Genomic DNA, 18,497 nt, shown 5'->3' on the forward strand with positions numbered 1-18,497 from the left:
AGTACTTTTTTAAAAAGCACTTTTGAAAAAAACACTTCTCAAAATAAGCAGATTTTAGAAGCTTGGCTAAACATGCTATAACTCAAGATATGGTGAATCCAAAACTGCAAGATTTTTAATAAAAAAGTTTTTTAGGAAAGAATATACATAATAATTTAATAATACAATGAAAAAGATCTTTTTCTATTTTATTTTTGTTTTATTATCCACCACTTAAGCCTTTAATTAGGAAAAAGTGTAGACTTAAATATTACCTTTTTAGCTTATATTTTAAAATAATTAAATAAGAACATGAGTCTATTTGTCATGAAATAAACTAGACTCATATAAGTAAGATTGATTATGTGACTCACATAATAAAATTTCTCGGAACAAGTGCACTTGTATGTTGCGAGAAAAAGATTAAAGATCTTTCGTTATTTCTTTCATATACAGTCATACTATTCTGTAACAACATCGTTCGTTCTGATATTTTTTTATTTTTATCGTAAATGATTATTATATACCTACAATAATATTTAATATTTAAATATCTTTTAGCTGTTATATACAAAACTTGTTCAATGAAAAATAATAAATGCAGATTTTTAGAATTATTATTAACCTTAATTGCTATACAAAGCTGTTGTAGAGGTAAAATATAATTTAAAAAATCAGAAAACTTGACTTTTTAGGGAATAACTGTTTACTGTATATTAGATACCGTGTAGCGTTTGGTCGGGGCTTTAGAAGATTTATAATTCCCAAAGGTTTTAAGAGCATTGCCCTTTTTGCTGGTGCTAAGATTTGCTCCTTTTTCCCTTTCTGGTAAGCTTTCTCCAACTTCTGTTTCATTATTTCTGGGTTCCTTGGCTAGCGTTTGGCCATAGATCTCAAATTTATTTTGAAAAATCTGATTTGGGTAAAGTTTGGTTTGAAGATGAAAATGTGTTTGGACATACGCTTTCAAAATATATTTTCCAACTTTATTTTGGAAAAACATGTATATAATTCTCAAGTTTTGGGGTTTTGGCCCAAAATCAACTCAATAGCTGATTTTGGGATTTGAAATTTGGGATTTGGGATTTGGCCAAAATATGAGCAAAATTTATGGCCAAACATGAGTTTTGAAACTAAATCCCAAATTTATTTTGGGAAAACTTATGGCCAAACGGGGCCTTAATGTAAGTGGATTTGCCTCTTGAATTTCTTCGTGGTTCTATGTGATTTCTTTTATTTGTTTCTGTCCTTTTTTAAAAAAAATTTTAATTTCGTCCATAGCATTTGAGTGTGCAATTTTTGTTTTTCCATTTAGAATGGCATTATTTTTCATCAATTTTCTTTTAGTTATTGACCTTTGAATCTCTACCTTGACTAACAGAGTGCACTTAACTGTTCAATAGGTACAAAAAAGGATGATCATTTTTGGTCCAATATTTTCGTTTTGTACAATTCTCTTCAAGTTTTGTGGAGCGAAAGAAATTAGTTTTCATAATTTGAATGTCGAATCAAAGCAATTAGTTTTTGAAGTCCTACTGGAAAAGGTGAAATTTCACATTGTGCTTTGTCACTGATATTACATATACAGGATCATAATGATTTTCATGCCAATAGAAATTGTCCCCTGCTTCACTGTATAGTCACAAGTGCAAAGTGGCAAGCTCTTTTGTCCACACTCAAGAAAGTTGAGCTTTCTATCAGTCAGCCTAATTTTGCAATATATATTTTGTGCAATCTTATGTTTTAGCTGTTGGACTGTTTGATTTTCCTTTGCCTTTTTTCTTGTAACTTGTTCTGATTTAAGTTGAAGAGCATATATAGTAGATGAAACGATTGAGTGCTGTATCACATATCCGTCCTAAACTAAATATAGTTGCTTGATTAGCAGAGCTTCACTTCATATGATTTTCTGTCAATGCACATATTTTTTGAAAAAACAGTTAAACGTGTTGGTTTGATGGTAAGTAATAATTGAAATAACTGCTACAATACCGACTTTGAGATCTCATGTTCTTTCGTGTGAATGTAAACTTGTTTACCTTTCGTTTTCTTTCTTTGCTCGTGGTTGGGATAAGAGATCAATATACTATGACAACCTTTCTTTTAACTTTCTTGAGATTAGACCTTGTACTCCGGACCACCAGTCAAATACTATGTGCTTAGCACGGGCTGCGGCTCATCTAGTACAATTACAAGAATGAGGTTGAATCATAATAAGTGAGAGTCTGTCTGTTGTGAGTGCCAATCTGTACTAAGAACCTAAACGTACTATCCTAGTAGCTCATAGTAACCCATTGTCACAACGTTTTAGGGGGTTGGGTGGAGGAGCATGGGCTGGGGAAAAAGAGGGTTGGCCTAGGGGCATCTCAATAGAATAGGTGGCCTTAAGCCAAATCTGAATAACATGCCTTAAAACTTTTATATATATATATATATATATATATATATATATATATATATATATATATATACACGAGGTTCGCTAACCTACTACATGGCTCTAGTAGATTAGCATTGGACCTGCTTTTTATTTATCCAACGAAAGTGTAACTTTTCTTGGAAGAACTTCTAGAAGGCAACACCTTGAGCAACAAACTAGTTCTGTTGCAAAAGTGTTGGGAGGAAATATTTTACAAGGTTCTAAGTCACCACAGATCCAAGATACAATAATAATAGGAGCAGTCTAAATATAATTTTAACCCTTTGTTAAGCAGCAGAAGTCATTTTTAATGGGCGAAAACCATGATCAAGACTAGCTTTCCACGCTTTCTCAATATCAAGCATCATGTCACCACATTCATGCTCATTCCAACCTTCCAATGCATGCAAAATTCCAGCTATTCTCCAGGCACTCATCACTCTTCTTGGCAGCCAATTCTAGAATTAGAACAATATCACTTATGAATTTCTTTTGTTATTTACGCACAATCAAATTAGTATAGAGAAATTAAGTAAATTAAATGATCTTTTCCAACCTCACAAGAGTCTACATTTTCAAGATGTTTTGGAGTAATCATGGCTGGTGTGTGGAAGTAGAAGCAATTCTTGCGAGCTTTTCTTGGTGGAAATTGTGAAAAAGGAATATATAATGTTCCTTTTGGAGCTTTCAGTTGTTCGTCTTCACTCAATCCATCATCTACTAGCCATATCTGCAATATAATACTTCAATCAAGAACCTTCATTTAAATGTATAGGCAGGAGACAGGAGATGTGGGGGAGGATTCTTTTCTATATTGAACTTTCTAAAATCCGGAATTGTTCGAAGCTCGACATAATGACAAAACTTTGCGTTAGGAGAGGGAGGGGGGAAATGAAAGGAATTGTTATAAATCATCAAGATTTAGGTTAGTATTTTTCAATGTATTTTGGTTTATACCTTTGATAAATAGGTCTTTGACTTGACCAAATTAGTTGCAGCCTCAGGGGTAACCTTTGCTTTAAGTCTCTTGTACTCTTCTTCATCTAACATGATAACCTAGATATACCAATTGTAATGAATGAGAAAAAGGGAAACCGAGGTGATGGAGAAGATTAATAGTCAGAGATACCTGAATTCCTCTTTGGCACAAGACAAGGGCGATGGAGCAAGAAACTTTGGACAAACGACCTCTAAGGACCACTTGCGAAGTTCCTTTAGGAATGGAGTTTAGGACCACAGCAACAACTAGACTACTTCCATCAACCACCTTCACTTTCAACTGAGGATTTTTCCTTATGTAAAGTTCACCATTATTGTTCAGCTGCTCTTCCTGCTTGAACGTTGAATTTGTGTATTATTGCAAGTATAAACTGGAACCCTCTTTCGTCCAGCCAACAAATTAAACATTGGATATAGGGTGATGGGAGAATTCTTCTTAATTCATTTTCTCCGTAATAGTGAATATCTGCCAGAGCTAACATAATTTTTTTTCTCAAGAAAATTGCATTTTAGGTAGAGATCATCCATTTTTCTTATATATCATATAAAGTAAGGATGAGAATTATTTGATTTTCTATAGTTTTACTTACCTGATTTAGGAGTCCAAGGCTCAAAACTTTTATGCCTTTCTGATCAGCTTCCACGATGGCTTCCTCAATCAAATTGTTAATAGTATCTCTTTGCCCTTGCATAAAGTACTGAACAAAATAAAAAATTAGGCAAGTCTCTTTGACAATCCAGAACATATAACTAGTCATGATTAACAATAAGTTCTTACTTGTTTCCTGTACTTTAGGATAGCCCAAGTTTGTAGTTTAAGATTCCTGAATAAATTTCTCTCGACAACAAATGTTTGACCATAAATCCAAGTAATAAAAAATGACCATAGCGTAACAGGCCACATTAACAAGATATACCACTTGGAAGCGTGGGGCTTCGAGGCCAAGGATGCAAACCCTAATCTGAGATGGTAGATAGATTCTGGGGTTGTTAGATGTGTTAGGTGCACCACGTCAGGTAATTCAGCTTTCCTCTCAAGTGACTTTTCATACAATGTATCTAATGACGTGTCCACTGTACCATACAGATAGTCATACATTGGCACGAAAAGCGAATAATTTGTTCTAAATTGAGTGTGATGTAGTGAGTGGAACCTGTGCCATCAAAGAATTGACATTAGTGGTAAAAAAGTAAAACTAAATTCAGGTATACTATTCTGTTTAGTCGGTAGGAAAAAATACATTTTAAAGAAGACTTCTATTTCCATTTTTCCCTTTATTTCCCTGGTGAACAAAAGTTAGAAGCAAATACAAAATTTCTGTTTACTGAGACCTCTAACTTTGGCTCTACCCAAGTTGTATCTATCTTGTCACTTTTAATTAAACTGCTCTGCTACCTTGTAGATATGCATGACGAATTACATCTTTTTTTTTTTTTTTTTTTTTTTTTTTCGTCCTCGTCGTACCTTACGTTAGTAGTATAGTGACTATAGAACGTAATACTATTTTCTTTTTTTTTTTTTTTTTTTTTGTTGAGAAGGACATGACAAATTACATCTTGGGTCCCCTGAATATGAAGAAACAATAATGTTCTGGAAGTGAAAAAAGTGAAAAGTTATAACTATGCATATAGTATCTTTGTTGTAGATTCTGTTTCTAAGGAGATTCTTGGGGGGGCTGTGCATTTGAACCTTTTACGTTGCACTTTTCCTTCAAATGAGCTAGGTTTTTGTGTTTACATACTTGATTTGACTGTTTCCTGATGATCAGTCATCTCCAAGCCAAACTTCCAAACAACATTTTGTGGTCAATGAACTTACCATTTTAACAGTAAATCATCTTAATTGGTAGGTTTTGCGATTATAGTGGTAAAGTTTAGTAACTTTACTGCTATAGTGGGTAAATCTCAATTACGTTAATGTGACAAAAAAGTTATGTGACTTTTGTTATAGTTGGTAAAATTTCGTTGCTTTAGTGTTATAGCGGGTAAAGTTTCAATTACTTTAGTGCGATAAAAAATAATTTTCTAACTTTACCATTATTATGGATAAAGTACGTGAAGTTAATCCTTAAAACAACAACATACCCAGTATTATCCCATACTGTGCCCTACCTTGCGAGGATAGAGAGGATGTTTCCTATAGACCCTCGGAAGTTAATCCTTAAAAGTTTCTAGTAAATTCCCTTTTTACTTGGAGTAGTCTAGAATACTATTTCTTCACCCAATTAATTTCCTATGATATTTCAAATCACTTTTAGAGATAGTTATTGTAAATGAAAGTTGATTATGAAACCAAAAGTATTTTGTGTATGATGCTAATGGATAGGCTAATTGTGATGCTAATTTTTGTTATATGTTTAGCTGTGTTACACAGAGATGTCCTCTCTACCTGCATGTAATTACCCCACTGCATATCACACAGCACAACATCAGTTTCTGCAATCATATTGTAAAGAGTTGGGAATGTCCAACTCTCTTTTATTTTTGAGAACGTTCAGTTTTATTACCCCTCATTCGTATTTTCACCTTTTGGGATGTTTATTTACATGGTAGCGTCCATACCAACCCCCCACCCCCAAAGGCGATTTAATTAAAAAAAAATTACAAAAAGAAACTACAGAATGAAAAAACACGTGGTTAGTAAAGTCTTGTCGAGGTAAACCAAAATTAAAGCATTGTTGATGCTGTAAATATAAAATTGAAATATAGGGGAAAAAGACTCACGTGGGCGTATACATCAAGTACTTGAGAGGGGGAAACATAGAGAACATCCACTTAGGAATGAGCTCAAAGTTGCAATGCCCCATATAGTTCATGAAATCAATATAGGTGGTGTAAACACCAAGTGAAGCTATAGAAGCAGTTCCAGTGAAAAGTGTTGTGGTCGCTGGTATAAGAAAGAGCGTTAAATATGCTACGATCTCAGCAAACGGATGAATGACAGCTGCCAAAATAAAAGAACTTTGCTTTGTAAGTCTTTGCATATAGGTAATTGATTGGCATTGAAATTAAACTGAGTCTAGCGGGAAGGTCTTTAACATGCAGAAAGCCATTCTGCAAAGTACTTATATTCTCATTCATCTCATTTTACTTGAGGTAGTTATTTGCTTAAGAATCTAAATCATATTTACTGACAGCATAAAGATTTTTCCACATTATGTGTGCAGATATTATTTTGTAGGTTACTATGTCAGGCTTAATATGGATTGTTGTAGGTCAACTTAACCTGATAGCTTAAAAAATATTTTCATTATCGGTGTACAGAACATAAGCTCCTTGTTTAAATATCTGATGTATTTTCTCCAAGACTGGTCGTTCTACCTCTGAAAACTACATCAAATAAAACAAATGATACAGAGCATTTCTGAAGACGACTTACAAGTGATGGGCTCAGTAACAATGGAGGAGTGATGATGTGAATGATAACGAGAGTAGAGAAAATGGTGGTGAAAAGCTCTATGAAGCCAGTAATAGAGAAACTCCACTGGACCGATATGCATCAAGGCAGTTATTATGATCCCATCAGTTCTCCACAAAGGCAAGTGATGAGTCTGTTGGAACTTCAGGTACGCAATGTAGAATACCAACCCATTAAGTATGATCTGATCATCCCTACAGAAAACACTTCAACCTTAAACAAATCATGTCATGTACTTTATTTGCATGTTCTTTTCGCTTGGTGGATTCCTTTCGGACACTATTAAAATCTAATTAGTACTATCCAAAGCATGGTTTAGACATGTGCAACCTAGTACATGATTCTGACTCCTGTAAGGTATAGCTTATCTTCTGACTGAAACTTTCCAATAACATATTCGGCTGGACAAAACCTAAATGCTGCATCATAAAATTTAGAGCTCAAAATGGCCTTAGTTTTAGCAGTTTTGGCCACCAGTGATATTCTCAGCTTTGGGCTTGGGTCCAGTTGGTCTTAAAAGACGTCACTAGGGTCTAAGACTTGCTTGCTTATATACCAACATCTCGTATGTGTTTTGCGGATGTGAGATTAGTCTAAATTGTTACATACACCACCCCTCTTAGGGATTCAACGTTGTTTATGTTTAACCCGCCATCATTTCGAAGATGTGGGATTCACCTAAACTCAGTTGGAGTTCTGCGCCACCACAACTCCCAATGTTGTGGGTTTTGCATAAACTCAACCGCGCACTAAGATTTGTCCCACCATCACCAAAAGTTGTAGGTAAAGTGGTTTTGATAACATTTGTAGCAGTCTAGCCTACTAATGGATACTGTCCGCTTTGAATCTAGGCCCAAATGGCCTTAAAACGTGTCATAAGGGTCTAATGATTGATTTGCCGATGTGGAATTTGCTCCGAGTTTATAGTGGTTTAAGTACGCGCTCCAAAATCAAACCTCTCTTAAAGAAGGGGCAGCTCATTGAAAGAACTTTTCTCATCTTTTACTTTCCTTTGGGAAGGAAGTGTGGGGTCCAGCCGGCCAGGGACAAGGACAGGTATGATAGTATATATATTTCACTTACTGCTACTGTGGAGTGGGTGAAAGAATGAAGGCTTGAGGGTGGGAAGTACATACCAGTTGCTTTCTCGATCAACTTGATCAAATTCAATGCTCTTGTCTAGAATCCGATTATTACCCTTAGCAGTCCTGTAGCGAGATAGAGATGTCCATATCTGGTTGTGAATCATTCTCGAGAGTAGATATGGGAGTATGAATATGTATGAGATGTCCCTTTGGCTTTCATCTTTGCTCATGATGAAAGAGTAAATGCTATGACCCACAAATGGTGCCAAAAGCAAGTACTTCATCCGAACAAATTATTTCAAAAATCAAAAGTAAAGAGTTTAGCGAAATTCTAGCTATAATAACTTCATGATATATTCAGCACAAAATCGTATCGAAAAAGAAATAGAAGGAAAAAAAGAATACAAAAGTTGAATGCATTAAGCTTGTCAATGCCGCCAATACTACATAAACGCAACCAGGATCTGAAAACATTAAAAGTTTTGCATGGAGCTAATTAGGTTGTTACTTTTTACCTTAAAAAGTAGAAGCTAGAAAAGGTAATATTTTATGAGTACAATGAGAATTTTATCAAAACAGCCAGCAAATTGTACAGCTTTTGAAAACACCAGATACTTATATTAATAAGAAAGAATTTTTCCTTAAATCTGTCAAATTTAGGTACTACTATATTATTATAATTGAAGCACTAAACGGAAGTCCTTTCCTTCCTTTCTCTTCTGGACAACCGTACATCATCCTCCCATGATAATATAGTACTTCCCCAACCCCCCCCCCCCCCAAAGAAATAGGGAAACTATAGGCTAAACAAAGTGAACACACACAATCTTCTTGTTCACTTTTATGTGGGACCGGAAATAACTCAATGCAAGATCATAGTACTGATGCATCAATCGAGGAATATGTGTTCCAACAGCAAAAAAAAGAAAAAAAGAATGAGATGTATGTAACTCAGTACTGACATAACTTCTAAAAGACACCTCATTTTAAATACGCGCTTTTGAATATACTTTAAACATAACATGTTTTGACTGCAAAACAAAGGGGAAAAAATAAGTTGGGAATTCAAGAAGGAGTACCTTGAATTTCCGAAGGTGTGCCCATGGCCACTCTGTGAGAATGCCAGGTTTAGTAGCCATTGTTTTGTTCCTTCAACACAAATCTTGAGAAACTAGGTACTTAGTTGTAGCTTTGCCCCACTCGTTGTTCTCTAAAAGCCTTTGCTTCCACCACTTTATATAAAATTCGCTACTATATAGGTAACCACAATCTGTACCGTGTCATTAATTAGCAACTGTGACTCATTAATTGGCCTGTGCCAATTAACTTGGTTGGCGGAGGTTCTTGATGACCAAGTTTGGTATATGTGATGGAAGGTAGTATTCTTTGAGCCCACGGCTCTGCTCATCTGTGAGTAGATTCTCCTCAAACCTTAGTTGAAGACACACCGAGATAGAGCAAAAGCAGTGAGAAATATCACAAGCACGGTAAGAAAATAATTCGTGAGTAAAGCGGGTTCTTTTATTCGAGTCTGTAGTCTCTTGAGTATTTTACTCGGGACTAGCAAGTGTAAAGTTCATTACTATAGTAGTTAATTTGCTCCTCTCGACTTGTGATTTTTTGTCTTTTGTTATCTTTCTATTCTTGTTGATTACCATGTCTTAGTGCTCCATTAATGTTGTTGTCATAGGCGGTGAATATTATTTCTGTTTTATTTTTCCAACAACGGGCCCATCTAGCTATACTTGTGCTACATTTTGAGTTTGCATTTTCAATCTATAGCTTCTGCCAATCAATATGAACTCTCTCAAAGTCAATCCTAATCACCATGTGATAATTTAGTATGCAGGAACAAAATATCCTGTCTAATTATGTACAAGTTTGATTCATGTATTCTGTTTTTTAATGAAAGTCAAGATATTGTAGCCGTTGTTCATGCTTAATGAAGCATAACTTTTTTTTCTTTGGGACCGTGTGACCGGGGATAAGCAACTATAACTCCACCTAGAAATAGATTATGCTACATTAATGTTGTGTTTGCGTAGAAAGTTGGAAGTACGTATTAAAAGTGTGTCGAATGTCCTTTCAAATTACCTGTAACTCAATCCTGATGGACGGTCTTTTTTGCATTTTACTTAGAAGCATAATATACCATTGGTCTGAGCACAACAGTTCACCTATCTCAACAAAATATCCTTTCTAACTAAATGTTTTTGTTCATTTGTCTTGTTAACGAAAGTCGGAATTATAGCCCTTGATCATTATTAATTGAGTCATAACCTTTTGCTTTTTTGGGACTGGGAGACCAATGGATACGCAACTTTGAGTCCACCTAGCAATAGCTAATGCTACATCAATTGTGTGTTTGTGCAGGAAGTTTGAAATTTATGTATTGGAAGTGTATTAGATCATACCAATGTTGCGGTCCAGTTCAAGTTGCAGCTAACAGGAAGAAGGGCTAATATGCATCATAACAAAATAAAATGATAGAAATAATGATAATGATAAATAATGATGTTAAAGTTTTCAAAGCTCCCGGATTAAAATATTTTGACCAAGAGGTAGAGGTGTTAAAAAAAATTTCTTACTAATGTTTAGTTTAACAAATGAGACATTGTTGTATCATTGAGATTTTTATGTGTTTAATATTTTAAATAAAATATCAGAAGTTATTCTGATTTAACTGATATCAAGAGAAATCAATGTTATTGTGACCATTTGAAAAAGCCTAATTTAGTAGAACATAAATTTCCTCGGATAGCCAATTACTCGTTTACAAACTAACAAGCCTACTGAGAGGCGCACAGATTTTAAGTGAGTCCCTTTTCTAGCTCACACATAGCCCTCCTTTAGGCTTTAGCACCAATTTTTGCAAATTGTTGACTTTTGATTCATACATTTATCATTCTCAAATGTCAAAGGTGAAATGAACAATATAGGGATGGGGGAACCGGGGACAGGAGCAGCGGAGCTACAGTTCTGCGTAGAGTTCAGAAGAACTCAACATCTGTATTTGTGTAAAAAATCTACTTAATATGTATGCATAATTTATCCAGAATTCAAAATAATACCTTTTTTCAAAATTTGGAATTCATAAACTTAAACTTGTTGCTGCCGGTGCTTAGTTGTGCTTCACAATCTTTAGAACTAGACTACTAGTGTGTTTAATTCTGGTATAAGTTGACAGCCAAATATAGCTGACATTATTATAATGCGAATGTCAAACTACAACAACTTAGCATTTGGTATCAATAAGATACTTTTAAGAAAATACGTCACCTTTTATATTTAGTTGTCAAAAGCTATTTTTAAGGAAAAAAGTTTTTTCCATCAAATAGGAAGAAATGATTATACCCACTTTTGGGTGGAAAACATATTCTTTCACAACTATCTCAATTATTAACTTTATATTATTATTTCAATCAACGCTTAATTAGACATGAATATCAAAGTGTGATAATTAGTTTTTGCTAATAATATCATCAATATTTTAGTAAATACTTTTTTGGAATATATTTTTCACTCCCAATCGAATACCATAAAACATTTTTAAAAAATAAGTCACTTTCCCCAAATATATTGTTTGTCATAGAAAAACCACACCCACAAATAAAGGTAATGAATACTTCTTGGTAACAAAATTTCTTTATTTACCAAAAAAAAAAAAAAAGGTAATGAATACAACTCACATAATGAATAGTAATATCATATTATTCATTAATCTCTTCTCTGTTCTTGTTACACTTGAGTCTTTTTAGCTCAACATATGCATGATAGATTGTAAAACTCTGATACACAAATTAAAGTTTAGGAAAGTTTTGATCAATACATCTATCTCTCTCCTTTTCAAGATAATGGGAGAGATACACAAGATTATATATAAGATTTTGAGAGAGGTAGAGAGAGAGCCAAAAGAGAAAAAAGAAGGGGGTAGGATAGAGAGTTCACCCATATAATTGAAGGAAGAAGAAGGTCATTTGGGTGATTAAATTTGTGAGGGGACTCAATTAGATATTTTGGCTAATTAGGAAGATGAATCCTAGTGAAATACTTGAAGGACATGCACATATTGTGTCTCTATTCGCCACTAGAAGGCCTTAGGAGTCGTTTGGTTGCCATGATGAGATAGACAATTCCATGGGATTAGCTATCCCATTTTCTATATGAGATAACTAATCCTACCATTTCAGTATAAAATGATTCCCGGGACTAATTAATAACCATAACCAAACACGGGATAAAATAATCCTGCATTTTATCCCGGAATTGTTATCCTTTATCCGACCAACCAAACGACCCTTTAGTGCTTACTGCTTAGTCCTAGGTTTAGAGCAGTTGAAGATAGTTCAGGAATGATGCAAAAAGGTCCTTATGTGTGAGGTAGGTTCAAAATAATTATTTGGTTCGCTAATTGCTTAACAAAATTGACCAATGACCATTAGATTTAAACTTTGGAAAGAAAAAAATTAATTTAACCAAAAATGACAAGAAAATCCTGTCAAATTCTAGAAACTGCACCTCGAAATATTGTACCAAACTAGAAATAGAAATACTGCTAAAACTACACCTCAAGATGTTAATTCCTGTTGCATCTTAAATATTTTTTTCACAATTTCCATGAAATGAAACAAACAAAGTTTGTTAAATATTTGCTTTGCTGGAGACAAAAAACGTTCACCTTTGATAAACATAAAGGACCAAAATTATTAAGGAGTATATTTAATTGAAGAAACTATTTTGAACCTTTCCTCAAACTTAAGGGATCAGTTTTGTCATTTTCTCTAATTTTTTTCGTATATCCTTTAACAGCTCCGGTATCTCCACTTTCTTCTTCCCGTCGACCTTCTTTTGTTGATCCTTTATGCTCTTTTTTCTATTCTCTGTGTTCTGATGTTGCTGCTCGCTACCGATTCCGTACAATTTGCTTGTTTTTGCCTTTCTGGTAAGCTTCCCCAACTTCTGTTTCTCATTACTTTGTTATTGACCTTTGGCTCTATTTTGACCAACAGAGTTTTTGTACGTGTTCAGTAGGTGAAGCAAAAAAGAAAGTTGATCTTTTTCGGTCCAATATTTATGTTTCCACATTTCTCTTCAGATATTATGTGGAGCTAAAAGGCCCACTTTTTGTTTTTCATAATTTGAATGACGAATCAGAGAAATTAGTATTTGATGTCCTACTGAAATAGGTGAAATTTCACCTTGTGCTTTGTAAATGATACATGCCATATATAGGATCACGGCGATTTTTCATACCAATTAAAATATGCCCTGCTTCACGGTGGTATAAAATAATCACAAGTGCAAATTGTCATGGCTTGTTGTCCACATTCCTATAATGCAATATGTTTTTTGAGCGTATCCCCATGTGTAGTCTAATTAATTATATTCTGTATTAAGTTTTAACTTTTAAGTATAGGAGGCATGCACATGTCTATCTTGAGTGAGTGAATTCTCATATGTTTTAGATGTTGGGTCTGTTTGATTTTCCTTTGCCTTTTGCTTGGAACTTGTCTGCACCTCAGTATTTCAGTTGAACAACATATATAGTTGATGAAAAGAATGAGTGCTTCATCACATATCCATCCTAAAATAAATATAGTTGCTTTGATGTTTTAGCAGAGCTTCACGGGTCACACTCATGTAGTACAATTACAAGAATGATGTTGAATCAAATTAAGTGAAACCCTATCAGTTGTGAGTGCCAATCTGTACTAAGAACATAAGCATTGTAGCTCACAGTAACCAATTGTCACAACATCTGTAGGGGGTTGGGTGGGGGAGCATGGGCTGGGGAAAGAGATAGCTGGACCAGGGGCCTCACGGGTGGCCTTAAGCCAAATCTTAGCAAGATACCTTAACTTTTATATAATTTATATACATAAGTTTTTTTTTTGATAAGTATAATTATATATATGAGTTTTGCTAACCTACAACATGCCTCTAGTAGCTTAGCATTGTACCAACTTCTTATTTATACAATGAAAGTGTAAATTTTCTTGTCACAACTTCTAGAAGGCAACACCTTGTGCAACAAAATAGTTCTGTTGCAAAAGTGTTGGAGGAAATATTTTACAAGCATGTAAGTTACCACAGATCCAAGATACAATAATAGTAGGAGCAGTCTGTTTATAATTTTAACCCTTTGAATAAGCAGCCGAAGTCATGGTTAATGGGTGAAATCCATGATCAAGACTAGCTTTCCACACTTTATCAATATTAAGCATCATGTCACCACATTCATGTTCATTCCAACCTTCCAATGCATGCAAAATTCCAGCTATTCTCCAGGCACTCATCACTCTTCTTGGCAGCCAATTCTAGAAAAAATCACTCATGAATTTCTTTAATTATCAAAACACGATCAAATTAATATAGAGAATTAAGAAGATTAAATGATCTTTTCTAACCTCACAAGAGCCTACATTTTCAAGATATTTTGGAGTAATCATAGCTGGTGTGTTGAAGTAGAAGCAATCTTTTCGAGCTTTTCTTGGTGGAAACTGTGAAAAGGGAATAAATAATGTTCCTTTTGGTGCTTTCAATTGTTCATCTTCTCTCAATCCATCGCCTACTAGCCATGTCTGCAGTATAATACTTCATTCAAGAATCTCTTATTAAAATATATAGACAGAAGACAGGAGATGTTTGGGGGGGGGGGGGGGGGGATTCTTTTCTATATTTGGACTTGCTAAACTCCAGAATTGTTCAAAGCTCGGCAAAAGGACAAAACTTCGGGTTAGGAGAGGAGGGAGGCGAAAGGAATTGTTATAAATTATCAAGATTTAGGTCAGTATTTTCATTGTAATTTGGTTTATACCTTTGATGAATAAGTTTTTGACAGGATTAAATTAGTTGCAGCCTCAGGGGTAAGCCTTGTTTTAAGTCTCTTGTACTCTTCTTCATCCAACATGAGAACCTATACATAAAAATTATAGTCAATGAGAAAAAGGGAAACCAAAATGATGGAGGAGAATAGTCAGAGATACCTGAATTCTTTCTTGGCACAAGGCTAGGGCAATGAAGTAAGCAACTTTGGACAAACGGCCTCGAAGGACAACTTGGGAAGTTCCATTCGGAATGGAATTTATGACCAAAGCAACAGCTAGGCTACTTCCATCTACCACCTTCACTTTCAGGTGAGGATACCTCTTTATGTAAAGTTCACCATTACTATTCAGCTGCTCTTCCTGGAAAGTTACATTTGTATTTAAAAAAGTTTACATTTGTATAAAAGCTTAAGCATTAGCTGACCCCCTCTTTGGTTCAGCCTACAAACATTTATATCAGGTGAGGCGTGAATTCTATTCAAATCTTATTCTCCGTAATAATAATATTGTAGTAGCTTAGTAAACATTTTTCGAGAAGCTTGCAAGAAAATTACCAGTTAAGAATATATCATGAATCTTTCTCATAAATAAAGTAAAGATGAGTATTATTGGACTTTTTAGGCATATATTATGACTTGCCTGATTTAAGAGTCCAAGGCTCAAAACCTTTATGCCTTTCTGATCTGCTTCAATGATGGCTTCCTCGATCAAACTGTTAATAGTCTCTCTTTGCCATTCCATAAAGTACTGCAACAAAATCTAGAATTAGGTGAAATAATCACTTTAACACCAGACCTGCAAAATCTAACAGAAGTATTGAATGATAATAAATTACTTGTATGCGATATTTTGGAATAGCCCAAGTTTGTAATTTGAGATTCTTGAATAAATTTCTCTCGACAATAAATGTGTGACCATAAATCCAAGTAATCGTTGTTGGCCATAGTGTGATGGGCCACATTAACCAGAAATACCACTTAGAGGTTTGAGGCTTCGAGGCCAGAGACGCAAACCCTAGTCGAAGATGGTAGATGGTTCTGGGGTCGTTAGATGTGTAAGGTGCACCACATCAAGCACTACAGCTTCCCTCTCAAGTGACTTTTCGTACAATGTGTCTGACGACTTGTCGACTGTATCATAGATATAGTTATACATTGGCATGAAAAGAGAATAATTTGTCCTGAATTGAGTGTGATGTAGTGAGTGGTACCTGTGCCACCAAAACGTTGATCTTAGTGGCAAAAGAATAAACAGGATCTTCACAAGTACAAAACTTCAGTGATTGTTCCATCTCAAAAAAAACTTCAGTGATTGTTAACCTGCTCAATCTATAGGAAAAGTACTTTTAAGAGAAGAACTTAATTTCTACTGTTTCTATTTATTTCCCTGAGTAACTAAAGTTGGAAGCAGAAGCCAAATTTGATAGAGCTTTCCTGCTGGCTGTGCCCTCTCTTCTAGGTACAGGAGCTGCATCTCTCTTGTAATTTTAATCAGGCCACTGTACTACCGTTCAGACATGCATGATTAGTTACACCTTGGGGTTCCATAAACATGAAGTATTCTTTCTGTGATTCTATATCTAAATAAAGTTCGAGATGTTTCAGAAGTTCCACCAAAAAATTTCTTAGCTGCAGGCTTACATAAAGGTCTAGTAAACAATGTAGACATCCTATAGGAATGTACTAATAATTATTTTGAAACAAATATAAAAATTTAGATATGATATAAATTATATGTACTAATAGGATAAAGATCTTTTACAACCTATAATAGTATGTTAGTTACCATTTTTATCTGGTTACTAGTTAGTGTTTATCATAAAATTTACTTGTAATTATCTTATAAATGATATGATGGTGTAAATTTATTTTTACACCGTTGTAGCATAGAACTTAAACTTATTAAGTATATGGAAGAAGACTCACGAGGGCGTATACATCAAGTATTTGAGAGGGGGAAACATAGAGAACATCCGCTTAGGAATGAGCTCGAAGTTGCAATGACCCATGTTGTTCATGAAATCGAGATAGGTGGCATAAGCACCAAATGCAGCTATAGAAGCAGTCCCAGTGAATACAGTTGTGAGCATTGGTATGGCAAAGAGTGTGTAATATGCTAGTATCTCAGCAAGTGGATGTATCACAGCTGCAAGAATACAAATATTTACTTCCACACAAATTGGTAATTGATTGTCTTTTTCTTTTAACTATACAAAAAGCTCCACTATAACAATAAGAGGGTTAAAAAAGTTCTCCAAATTGTCTACAACAAGGGCCAAACACGGAGCAACAATAGCAACAACTAATCAATTGAAGAAAGAGTATAATCCACAAAAACGAAGTTGCTGTTCGAGGCTCGAAATCAGATGCTACGAGCCTCCAAATCTGATCTCCAATGTTCTAATCCAAGACCAAGATGTTACGAACACTTAGTCAAAATTTTAGCCCGATCCAACGGTTAACGAATCGGAGAACGTGATTTGAAGTTGGCTGGTCGGAATAAAAATCTGCAGCAAAACAAATACTTTTCTTCTCTCTTGATGAAAGCTCTCTCTAAACCACTCTTATGTGCTTAAGTCTTTCAAAGACTTGTATCAATGAGCATAGAATAATTCTCCAAGGTTGTCCTATTTATAGATCATGAGTGGTGCTTTCTCTTAAAGCCAAAACCCACTCAAAATAGGAATAAACACCGAATCCAATTCCGAATAGGAATGGAAACCAAAAGAGAATAGGATTAGGCCATTGGGCCTTTGGCTGGACAACATGGGCATGAGCCCAACAAACTCCCCCTCCAGCCAAGGGGACAAATGTGTCTTCAAGTAGAGGAACTATTGACAGGCTTCATGCCTGCCAATTTTCTGCAACACGCATGCTTATCTGCTAGCTTGACTACAAAGTCCTCAGGCTGCTCCATATAAATCTCCTCATCTAAATCACCATGAAGAAAAGCAGTCTTGACATCCATCTGCCCAACCTCTAAATCTAGACTTGCAACTAAGCCTAGAACCACACGAATAGAAGACATCTTCACAACAGGGGAGAAAATTTCATCAAAGTCAACTCCCTTCTTCTGGCCAAAACCTTTAACAACTAACCTCGCCTTGTATCTAGGCGCAGAGGTATGGTTATCTTGCTTTATTCTGAATATCCATTTGTTAGATAAAGCTCTCTTACCATTCGGCAATTTCACTAACTCATATGTGTCATTCTCATGGAGTGACTTCATCTCATCTTCCATCGCTTCGATCCAATGATCTTTGTGATTATCTTGCATGGCTTCATTATAATTCTCAGGTTCTCCCATGTCAGTCAAAAGTACATACTCATCAGGAGGATAGCGCATGGATTTTTGCTTCTCCCTTTTAGATCTTCTAAGAGAGGTTTCAGGAGCATTCGAAGCCTGTGCAGGAATTGGTTGCTGATCAACCACAACTTCATCAACTGGAGCATCCATAACATCTATACCATGATGATCATTTTGATCTTGATCACTATCTCCATCATTGTCTTGGGTTCCTTCATGTGCAATAGGTTCCTTAGCAATTGAAACTGGATCAATATCAACTAAGCTCTCATTACTCAGAGAATCTATCTTCTCAGATTTGTCAATATCTTCAATAGTTTGGTCTTCAAAGAATATTGCATCACGACTTCTAATAAGTTTATTGTCAACTAGATCATAAAAACGATACCCAAACTCATCTTGACCATAACCGATAAAGATGCACTGCTTAGTTTTGACATCCAGTTTCGATCTCTCATCTTTAG

At 35.1% G+C, this 18,497-nt stretch overlaps 1 protein-coding gene, 1 long non-coding RNA gene and 1 pseudogene across 4 annotated transcripts; 1 reads left to right on the top strand and 2 right to left on the bottom strand.

Annotated features, from left to right (window-relative positions):
- Positions 724-6,839, top strand: LOC109234410. 3 transcript variants are annotated; one of them, XR_002069205.1, is made up of 3 exons: positions 724-807; positions 1,383-1,523; positions 6,755-6,839. It is a non-coding gene; the product is annotated as an uncharacterized LOC109234410 (long non-coding RNA). The 3 variants fall into 3 exon arrangements; XR_002069206.1 differs by lacking the exon at positions 6,755-6,839 and adding an exon at positions 6,662-6,746; XR_002069204.1 differs by lacking the exon at positions 6,755-6,839 and having other exon boundaries at positions 1,383-1,728.
- LOC109234408 (protein ECERIFERUM 1-like) lies at positions 2,488-10,276 on the bottom strand. The gene is made up of 10 exons (XM_019400390.1): positions 8,980-10,276; positions 7,952-8,178; positions 6,777-7,009; positions 6,122-6,341; positions 4,176-4,551; positions 3,988-4,095; positions 3,528-3,728; positions 3,356-3,454; positions 2,955-3,128; positions 2,488-2,856 (listed from the first exon to the last, which is right to left on the bottom strand). Exons 1-10 carry the CDS (start codon positions 9,037-9,039, stop codon positions 2,686-2,688), a joined length of 1,869 nt encoding a protein of 622 aa, XP_019255935.1. The 5' UTR covers positions 9,040-10,276; the 3' UTR covers positions 2,488-2,685.
- On the bottom strand, positions 12,461-17,600 carry LOC109234840 (annotated as a pseudogene).

The sequence above is a fragment of the Nicotiana attenuata genome, chromosome 11, assembly GCF_001879085.1.
Source record: "Nicotiana attenuata strain UT chromosome 11, NIATTr2, whole genome shotgun sequence".
NCBI lineage: Eukaryota > Viridiplantae > Streptophyta > Magnoliopsida > Solanales > Solanaceae > Nicotiana > Nicotiana attenuata.

Coding starts and splice junctions, on each gene's coding strand:
- LOC109234408 (XM_019400390.1), bottom strand. CDS start 9,039: ATGGCTACTAAACCTGGCATTCTCACAGAGTGGCCATGGGCACACCTT. Junction 6,342..6,776: donor TGTTACTGAGCCCATCACTT/GTAAGTCGTCTT, acceptor TTATTTTGGCAG/CTGTCATTCATCCGTTTGCT. Junction 3,729..3,987: donor GCCTTGGACTCCTAAATCAG/GTAAGTAAAACT, acceptor ACGTTCAAGCAG/GAAGAGCAGCTGAACAATAA.